Genomic DNA, 10,850 nt, shown 5'->3' with positions numbered 1-10,850 from the left:
TCCAGCAATAGTGAGAAGAAAGCCCCAAAACTCAAAAGCACAATGAATCACTGCAGTTTCAGAACAGCCCAGAGGCAGCAACCCAGGGAAGGGAGCCATTCTGAACCATGAGTTCCCCCAAGCCTGAACTTGTCCTTCGAGCTTCACTCCCTTGCTATTGTTGACCCATTCTGAGAGGACTGGGGTCTCCTGACCATGCCCTGGGGCCCGCTTTTCCTCAGTGCTGAAGGAGATCCTGGTAGCCCTCTATGAAGCAGTGGTCTCCAAGTGCTAGGCACTGAGCTGACAGAAAGCTGCTTCCCAAGCTTTGTGCAAAGGAATCATCAGAGGCATCTTGTTAAGAGGCAGGGGCTGATTCAGCAGGGCCAGGGTGCTTTGAGATTCTGCACATCTGATCAACACAACACTTTGTAGTGTTTTGAACACAGTGCTTTGAACACTATGTAGCTGAAGGACTGTATCGCAACATTTCTGCACATTAGAATCACCTGGGAGGCTTCCTCGCTCCATAGAGTTACCCACACCTCACTCCTAATTAAATCCAGACTAGGGAAGCCGGGTGCTGGAGCCCAGGCATCCGTATTTTTCTTTTCTTTTCTTTTTTTTTTTTTTTTTTGAGATGGAGTCTCATTCTGTCTCCAGGCTGCAGTGCAGAGGCATGATCTCGGTTCACTGCAACTTCTACCTCCTGCGTTCAAGCGATTCTCCTGCCTCAGCCTCCCGAGTAGCTGGGACTACAGGCAAGCGCCACCACGCCCGGCTAATTTTTGTGTTTTTAGTAGAGACAGAGTTTCACAATGTTGGCCAGGATGGTCTCAGTCTCTTGACCTTCTGATGCGCCTGCCTTGGCCTCCCAAAGTGCTGGAATTACAGGCATGGGCCACCACGCCCAGCCCTAGGCATCAGTATTTTCCTAAACATTCCCCAGGTGATTCCTAAAGTGGTCAGGTTCAAGAACAGTTGATCTAAGGGTTCAACTCACTGTAAGCATGGAACAGCTTCAAAGAACAGGTTCCTGCAAGTGACCCAAACTTAACTCGTTGGTCTTAACTGCTTTCAATTTTCTTGTCCCCACTGACCAGTTACGTGCTGAAGGCAATTAATTGCCACCTTTCATTTTACTTCCTTTCAACAGAGGAAATAAGCAGGTGTATTCTTCCTTCCCTGTATCTCACCCCAGTTCCTGACACAGGGTGTACTTGACAGGTTAACACTGGGCGATGCATGACGTTGAGATGTCTTCCTCTCCCTAACCTGAAAGAGGCTCTAGTGAGCAATGATCACACCAAAAGAAAGATGGAAGGAGTCTGCAGCATTCACAGACAGAAGAGTGGCCAGGCATGGTGCCTCACGCTTGTAATCCCAGCACTTTGGGATTACAAGGCTGGTGGATCACGAGGTCAGGAGTTTGAGACCAGCTTGGCCAACACAGTGAAACTCCGTCTCTACTAAAAATACAAAAATTAGCTGGGCATGGTGGTGGGCGCCTGTAATCCCAGCTACTCAGAAGGCTGAGGTAGAACTGCTTGAACCCAGGGATGCAGAGGTTGCAGTGAGCCAAGATCATGCCACTGCACTCCAGCCTAGGCGACAGAGTTAGACTCCATCTCAAAAAAAAAAAGAGAGCACTGAGAAACAGCTGTAAATGGTGATCTACTCTTGCTAAAACGAATCCTTAAGCTCAACAGAGTCAACCTTCTTTCAAATGCATTTAGTGGCAGAAAAACAAACTGTAATTTTCTTTCATTATTTGATTGGACTCAATGCATTCAAGTCATGAAAGTTGATGATTTCGAACTCAGAATAAAATAACACACAACAGAAAGATAGTTTAGCATTTTATCCTCATTTTTAACCTACAAAGTATAATGTTCTCATAAAGTATTTTAATAAATATATTAAGGCTTAAGGTAATTACTGGTTTGAGTGGAGGGTGGTTTGCTTTCTAACACACTAGTTTACATTCAGAATCTTAAAAATGAAAACATTTGCCATCTTACAGTGAGTTTTACAGAACATTGGCTTGCCCCAATTTTTTTGTTTTTTTTTTTTCACTATTCAACATGTCTTTGTGTATCTTCCTTCCTCTTGTACCTCACAGACAAAGAATGATACAAATTTTTGGTTGAAAAAAGCCAGTTGATTGGGGTGACTAGAAACGTTAACTTTTTCAGTAAAAAGCTTTCACCGAATCACTGGGCAGTTAGTAATGCGGCTTACAAATAAATAAAGCTGAAGCAAGAGGCTTAAAAGCTCATTAAACAGCAAGAAAAGCTGCAGAGCATATTGAGGAAGGGAAGCAGTGAAATGGTGGTTCTAATACATCCCAAACTGGAAGCAAGAACCCTAGCACAAAGAGGACTGGAATACTCTACCATCCATAAGGAAATAGCTAGCTACAAGCCACCTCACACAAAACACCCACTGAGGCCTTTCACCCAGATCCTCTTGCTAGATTCTCACTATGAATCCCCAGCAGATGCACCTCGATAGAAAGGTGTGGAGGATACTGCTGAGGACCTCTAGGTCACCTAAGCAAAAACTGCTGCCATCAAAGCAGACTGCCACCATGCGTCCGTGAAGAACTCCCTGCCTACAAATGAAACTGGTAGCACTCATCCCCTTTGCCCGAGGACCATCCAAAACGGAGGTGCTTTCTTGCAAGAGAAACAGCAAATGCTGACAGTGTGTCCAGCAGGAAGGACTTCCCAACAGTCACATCCCTCCCAAGACCCTCTAGATGGACTCCAGAATCCAGTCGCCGCTGGAGAGGGAGGAGACAGGCAGTGACAAGTCCCGAGGAGGGCCTCGGTCCCTCCTGTCGTGCAGGGAGTTCTGCTCCTGGAAATATTCCTCCTCTTCATCAAAGAAGCCGTTCTCCAGAGCATAAGTGCAGTCTGGGCTGGAGGCTGCCTGGCACGCCCCCTTGTACTCCTGAATCGACTCGTAGAGACTGTACAGTTGGCAGAGCAAGGACATGTCCAGCTGGCGGAGACCAACCTTGAGGGAAGGGGTGGGGAGGTAAAAAACAAGAAGTCAGCACTTGAGTTTAATTTCGGTGGAACACTCAGCCGGCAATCTGCGCCTGCCAGCACATTCCTTCCACACAGCGAATGATTCAGAGCATCACTCGGATGCTTTGGATTTCCAGCTTTGAGAACACCTTAATTGTGTTATGCCCACACCTCAGACGTTACTCAATGAGTCCAGGGAGGATCACATCTGTGGGGCAACTAGGCCAGCCTGCAGAATTTACCCTGGCCCTCCTGAGTACGCCTGATGAAGCAACAGCATTGCACATTCTAGTGGCCCCACCTGCTTTCACTTCGGACGCCAAGAAAAGAGTGTGTCACCTTCTCTCCCAATTAGACTCGGAGAAGACCCACATTGGCCTTCCCTGCTACTGTGTTAGGATCTGAGCGATGCAGTCATTCTCAACTCCCAGGGGCAACAGAATGCCCCTTGCCAGCGACAGCAGCTGGCCAATGTGACATCCCCCTGGAGCACCCACCTCTGTGCAGCTCAGTGGTCAGAGGTTACACTGCCTCCCTCTCCTCCAGGCAGGGTCAGTCTTATCCCAGATGGTTCTGGGATCCCTCCCCAGAGTAACTGACTGAACACGAGAAAGCCCTGGAAGATGAAGGGCTCTACAGTGCCTCCTGCAAACTAGTCCCACAAAAACAAGCGGCAAAAGAACAAAGAACATTTATAAAAGTCATAAACTTGTTTATCTTCCAGTTCCTCCCTTCCCCACCACCCATCCCAGAGAAAAGAGCAGGGTCAGAACAGGAAATGCATCGTTTACACCAATACCAAAGACAGAACAGTTAAGCCGCTTGGATATGCAGCACAGAACAGCATCAGCGCCTCTTAACCTTTAAAGTGAATGAGAACCACCCGGGGATCTTGTTCAACAGACAGACTCTGATTCAGTGGGTCTGGTGCCCCTGGATGGCTGTGCTTCCACCAAGCCCCTACGGTGATTCCATGCAATGCTGCTGTTCCACAGACCCTGCTCTGAATGGCAACAGGAAGAAACTCAAGAAGACACCAGGGGACCTGCCTTCAACTTCTTGGCCCCTGAGCAAGGCATTTATCACCTTCATCTCGGTGCCTTGGTTGATGGCAAAATGGAACAATAATTTCTCTTATGGAGCTATTAGGGAGATTCAGTATCAATCCATTCAATAAACAGGATTCTAATGCCTCCTGGGCTAAAGCACTAAAGATGCATGGGTATGTGCATGTAGAAAAGCACACAAAAAGTGTCAGAGGATTTACAGATTTTATAATTACCAAAATGACTCATTTACCTAGCAATAAGATTTTACACATAAGACAGTAGGGCTTTCACAAAAGGAAGCTGAGGCCTGGTAAAAACTGTTCATCTTGTAAACAGATTGGGTGTTAAATTCCAGGTTTATTCTTCATACCCTCCAACTACTCTAAATGGCCAAGTGAACACTGGCTGTCTCTCTCCTACGGCCTGAATAAACCATAAAAATCAGAACTATGTTTTATTACATAGCATAAACACACACACACACACACACACACACACACACACATTCAGAGATGGGGTCTTGCTTTGTCAACCAGGCTGGAGTGCGGTGGTATGACCATATAGCTCACTGCCACCTCAAACTCCTGGGCTCAAGGGATCCTCCTGCCTCAACTTCCCAAGCTGCTGGGACTACAGGTGCATACCACCATCCCTGGCTAATTTTTTTTAATAAATTCTTTGTAGAGATGGGGTCTTGCCATCTTGCCCAGGCTGGTCTCAAACTCCTGGGCTCAAGTGATTTGCCCTGGCCTCCCAGAGTGCTGGTATTACAGGCGTGAGCCACTCTGCCCAGACTTCAGAGCATCTTTCGCTAAGACACTCGGGAAGACTTCCAGATAGAGAGGTGGGTTCTGTTGTTGCCACAACTACTCATGACACTAGAATTTCTAAACTTTCTTAGGAAGAGACCTCAGCCACAGGTCGGGAGCGTGGTCTCCAGGCCCAGCTTTGCCATCCTCTGTGGCATGGTTGAGGTCCCGACCCTCTGCCAGCCTATAAAATGGGGGATTTGGGCTGGCTCATCTATGGCTAGCTCAAACACTTTGTGACCCTATATAAACTGTTGCTTCTCTGTCCTAAATGAACTGCAAGCAAAAGAGAGACAGTTTCCAGGGCTGTACTCAGAGGGCAAACTTCATTCAATGGCATCTCAAAAGCATACCTTGAATAGGCAAGCAATGGGCAACTTAAGAGATGCCCAGGCCACCACACCCTAGGGCAGACACCACTGCTTGCTCTTTGTCTTGATTAGAGTTCGAGAGGATGTGTGTCTGTCAAGAGGGAGGGAAACAGCATATCTGTCATTTGTGTTTTAAAAATTATCCATAGTTTGGGAATTTTCTATTGAAAAAAAGGAGAGACAGGGAAAGAAAGAAGGAAGAAAGGAAGGGAGAGAGAGAGGGAAAGAAAAGTCAGTTAGTTTAGGAATTTTCTATTGAAAAAAGAAATAAATAACACAAAAAGTACCCAGATGATACTGATGCCCAGTTCCAGCAAAGAACCAGTGATCTTGACACAAATATCTTTCTGATTTTCCTGGGCCACTTATATTTATTATCCTGTAAGTTTGGAATTTCAGGCCAGCCAAGCAGAAGAGCACGGAATTAAAAGTGCAGGCTCTGGAACCTGCTTACCTCCCTGCCTGGGTTCAGATCTTGGCTCCGCCACTCACCAGCTGAGAAACCGTGGATAAATTGCTCAGCTACTAAAAAAAAAAAAAAAATCAATAGCCTCTATTATCATTGTTATTATTATTTCCATGGTTTCTCTTCCACTCTGCTAGTGGGAAGACTCACCTCAAGGAGCGGTAGGTGAAGCGAGGCTCTGAAAACAAGCGCCCCGTCCCACTGTGTTCCTCCCGCTCCTCTCCCAATCCAGCACTGAGGTGGTACATGAGAAGGGGCCACCCTTCATGGTCACCTTCACTCAGAAGACAGCCAGCATAGTCAGGCAGGGTGACAATGTGCCAGTGACACTGCCTCGTGAGGAAGGGAAAACTCTCAATTAGGAAAGGACTTGGGATATCTTACCTCAAATCCCAAAAGGAGGACCTTCCAAACCAGTGCACTCCTCTCCAAACCAATACGATTATTTTATACAAAGTCAAAGCCTCCCAGCCTGGAGGCCCCACAGAGCCCTTGATGCTGGGTGTGATGGCTGGGCATCCAAACAGATCTAATTTCACTCTTTCCTAACTAGCCTTTAATCTGAAGGTCATTTACTTTCCACCACCCCTATGCCCTAAAACAAAACCCAACCCTGTCTTCTTGTCTCCAAGCTAAATATCTCAGGCCCTTCCACTATTTTCATTATGACCTCCTGCCCACTAACCACCCACGGCCTTTCCTCTAGACTTGCTCCTGTTTTCCAGGATTCCTCTGCAGAATTGCATCTGGATACCATCAACATGCCCCAGGAGTCTGACTCGGCCAGCTCTGACGTCCCTATCTTTTCTAGGATTTAATAAAAGAAATATTAACTTTAATCAAGAAAGCCACGCCCTCTCGGGGGTCACATCAGTATGTGCTCAAAAATCATGGAAGAAGTTCATCTGGAATCCTAGATCTACTTCCTTGCTGAGCCCCTCTGACACCAGCAGGGTGGGTAAATCCAAGACTCAATTTCCACCCCAGGAATGAATCACTGAAAAACACCTAAGTAGTAGTAGGCACCCTGGTATCAGAGCAGGTCTGATTTTCTCCTTCCTAGGATGGTTTGAGGTCGGCCCAGGTAAACACAGGAGCTTGAACGCTTCTAGGTTTCAAAGGCTCTGACTCCCCCATGACTCCATTCCAGCCAGACACCTGGCTCCAGGCTTTTCTCCTGACAGTGCCATTTCCAAGTTATTCCCAGGCCCACCGAGGTGACGCACCCGGCAAGGAGTCGAAAGCAAAGAGGATCTCTCCCTGGACACTTCTGCACTGTAGCACCCAGATGACTCACAAAGCTGCCTTGTCATCAGGTGGAACACTGGCCTAGAAAGGAATTCTGACCCGCCTAGGAATACAGCGCAGCCCCGCACACACCTATTACCCAACCCAACACACGGCAAAAGTTCAGACGGATTTAACAAGGATTAGACGCACACACATACATATGCACGCGCACACACACGCCTACACACGTCCCAGCCTCTCAATGCCACTGCCTTCAGGCACCAGACTAAACTTCCTGATTTACCAGAAATCCTCTAAATCAGCTCGGAGGACATGAGGTAAGTCGCTGCACAGTAAACCAGACTTCCTAGCCCGGGCCCCTCTTCCTCAGCTGTGGCGGTTTAAACAGCAACACTTACATTTTCTAGAGGGAGGCAGAAGATCCGTAGGCAGCACTCCACCATCTGGTCTGTTCTTCAGGCTTATGCCCTTGACTCCCAACCTGCACAGCCCACACTGTCCCCCCACTACACCCCCATCCGCACTGCATCTGTCAATGCTCCTCAACCACCCGCCCTGTACCTGATTCCCTCCACTCTTCAGACTGTGATTGGTTCAGCCAGTGTTCAGCCCTTCCCCTCGCCGTCTCCATCTGTCTTAGGGCATTTACTCCTCTTTCTATGATCGGTGTGCGTACGGGTCTTCTCTCTCCTGACACGGGACAAGCTCCATGAAGGCAAACACCATTTCCCTTTTGGATCTCTCAGTACCCAGCCCAGAAACTCACAGAGCAGACAGGCAGATATTTGGTGAATCAGTGAAAATGCCTGGCTGCAGAGATCTCAGACACCCTCCCAGGGAACACGTAGCTGCAGAAGTGGCCTGGCAGTGGGGTGGTACTGGCACCCACAGACCTCCGGCTGCATCCCTCGGGCAGTCACAGAGGTGCAGGCTGAACGGGCAGCCACGGAGTGCCCTGCACACCACCAGGTGTCCCCGTGGGAAGCACCAGACTACTGAGTCCTTGTGTGCCTCCCACCACATCGAGGGCCAAAGACACCCAACCAAGTTTCCTCCAGGAGCGCTCTTTAGAGAGCAGACCTGGCGGTCAATCTGTCTACACTGAAGGTATGTGGGTCTTGGTTGCAGGAAGGGGAGAGAGTGACCATCCAAAAGGACTTGACTGCAAGACATGGTTAAGTCACCATGAACAAGAACCTCTCACCCTTCCAGAAAAAGGAGTGGTTGGGGAGCCGCCGCGCAAGCCACTCCTCGGAGCAGAAGCAGCCTGCATCTCAATGGTGCGTTCCCGCATGTTGTTGGAGGACGGCTGGTCTCCACATTCACAGCTGGATTCAGAAAATACAGCTCTCTTTTGAAAGCACACGTTTTGAAAACGCAGACAGGCTCACTGAAGAAAAACACAGAATGCTCAAACCCTGCAATTTGTGGTCCTTTATTCTCCACTTTAAATTCAAGAACAATCAGCAGCTTCCATGGCTGTAAACTGCGAGTGCAGGTCCTTCCGCTCTCTGCGCAGGCTTCCTGCTTCCTTCCTCATCATTTCACTCCTCTTCTCCCATGCCCAGAGCTCCCCTCCACCCCTCCACCCCTCCCGCAACACACGCAGGTGGCCCTGCAAGCCACAGCATTCCCAACAATGGGGCCAAACAAGCCCAAACCACCCTTGAAACTGCTTCCTTTCACTTGGAATTTTCAAAACAGTAGGCTCCACATACAAATACACTTCAGACAGGGCGGTGGCTCCCAGCTGGGTGTTAGGTCACTGAAAGCCTCTGAATATCTCTGGAGGCTGCATGGGAGACAGAGTTCTTCCTAACTTAAAGAAAGGACAATAGAAACATGACCACTGGGAAATAAGGCTTAAAAGATGAGAGGAACTTTTCAAAGGAAATTTGTGTTGATTTAAACCAAAACATCATGAAAAATGTTAAGTTTTTTTAGAAACCAAAAAACCGGCAGGTGCAGATTATAGGCTCATGCCTGTAATCCCAGCACTTTGGGAGGCTGAGGCAGGAGGATCTGCTTGAGCCCAGGAGTTCCAGGCCAGCCTGGGCAAGATGACAAGACCCTCATTTCTACAAAAATATTTTAAAATTTGGCTGGGCGTGGTGGTACGTGCCTGTGGTCCCAGCTACTTGGGAGGCTGAGGTGGGAGGATCACTTGAGTCCAGGAAGTTGAGGCTGCAGTGAGCTGTGATCGCACCACTGCATTCCAATCTGGGAAACAGAGCAAGACCCTATCTCAAAAGAAAAAAAAAGATGACAAAGGCCCTTGCCTAAGGCCATCTAGTCAGTGGCAGAGTGACACCAGGTCTGCAGGACTCTGAAATGGGTACTTTGACTATCACCCTGCACTGCCTATGCAGGGAAGATGAAGAGAGAGGCCCCAGACTCAGCAGTGGTATAGCAAGCTGCTTGCATCACAGGCAATTTTTATTTCTGGCTTTTCTGAATTTTCTAAATTTTCTATTATGAAAATGTATTAACAATGAGAAAACTTTCACAGTTATCTTTTAGAAACACAATGAATGAGTAAGCATATACAGATGGCTCACAAATTTATTTTAAAGACTTGGTAAATGCCCCAAATCTAATCACAATGTCTAGTTTATATCCACAGGCCTGGACTGTGATTGAAGAAAGCAGAGATCTAATCAATTGTAACCTGATTTCTGATAAAGGATGTGTTGACTGAAGGATGCTGCCCTTCATACTGTTTAGAAAAAGCCAAAGAGAGACTTCATCAGGGTTGATGCAGTTGGAGACGGCTTATGAGCTCAGCTACCCAAGTTTGACAGAAACACCCTTGAAGGACTCTCAGCTTCCTGGTGGGTTCCAGCTCTGTGCTCACTGAACAGCTTCTGATGACGTGGTCTCCTATATAGCCTTCTCCTCCCAATGGGCAGAAACACACTCGTGTCATTCGGTCAGCTTCATCCCCTGTTAATATTTTAGACCTGCCAAGCTGAGGACTAGACTCTAAAGAGCCATCAGGATGCAGAGACAGAAGATAAACCAGATTGCATGACTGTGCCTCCAGATTAAGCCCCATTAAACCCAAAGCACATCCCACCTCTACACTTTTCAGGAAACTCCTCTACCAGGTAAAGCGGTTTGGGTTGGATTTCCTGCTAACTTACAAGTGAGGGCATCCACATTGACACGGAGCCAGTTCTGCAATTTAACAATTCTCAGAAGGACATTCTTGTTTATCTCTAACCTAAACTAACATTTGTACAAACTAAGCCCATTTCCTCTTGTTCTGTCCTGGGAACAGATGAAGAAAAGCAATTGACCATTATCTTTAAGAAATGTCTTTGTACATTCTTTTTTTTTTTTTTTTTCTGATTGTAAAAATAAACACTCTAATTGTATTCTATTAAAAATTCAAATGGTTCATAATCATATGAACCAGTTCTCCTTAATTCCCTGTTGTAAAACACAGCAGACCTCAAATGTTTTGGTCTCCACTCTTAAAAATTACTGAAGGTCCCAAAGAGCTTTGGTTTATGTGGGTTATACCTATCAATATTTACATTACTAGAAATTAAAACTGAGAAAATTTAAAATATGTATTAATCCACTAAAAATAATAAACCAGTCAGGCGTGGTGGCTTACACCTGTAATTCCAGCACTTTGGGAGGCCAAGACAGGTGGGAGCGCTTGACCCCAGGAGTTCAAGACCAGCCTGGACAACATGGTAAAACTCTATCTCCACAAAAAACATAAAAATCAGCTGGGTATGGAGGCATTTGCCTGTGGTCCCAGCTACTCGGGAGGCTAAGGTGGGAGGATCACCTGAGCCTGGAAGGCAGAGGCTACAGTGAGCCAAGATCTTGCCATTGCACTCCAGCCTGGGCAACAGAGTGAGGTTCTGTCTCAATAA

The 10,850-nt window shown here is 47.2% G+C and overlaps 1 protein-coding gene across 1 annotated transcript; it reads right to left on the bottom strand.

Moving 5' to 3' along the window:
* Positions 1-1,825: 1,825 nt before the first annotated feature.
* Positions 1,826-8,440, bottom strand: FAM89A (family with sequence similarity 89, member A). Its single transcript, XM_011933310.1, has 2 exons — positions 8,165-8,440; positions 1,826-3,000 (listed from the first exon to the last, which is right to left on the bottom strand). Exons 1-2 carry the CDS (start codon positions 8,252-8,254, stop codon positions 2,737-2,739), a joined length of 354 nt encoding a protein of 117 aa, XP_011788700.1. The 5' UTR covers positions 8,255-8,440; the 3' UTR covers positions 1,826-2,736.
* Positions 8,441-10,850: the final 2,410 nt, after the last annotated feature.

This window comes from Colobus angolensis, unplaced genomic scaffold (assembly GCF_000951035.1).
Source record: "Colobus angolensis palliatus isolate OR3802 unplaced genomic scaffold, Cang.pa_1.0 Scaffold126, whole genome shotgun sequence".
Lineage (NCBI taxonomy): Eukaryota > Metazoa > Chordata > Mammalia > Primates > Cercopithecidae > Colobus > Colobus angolensis.
Note: the sequence above shows the minus strand (reverse complement) of the source record. Positions and strands in the feature narration are given on the sequence as shown.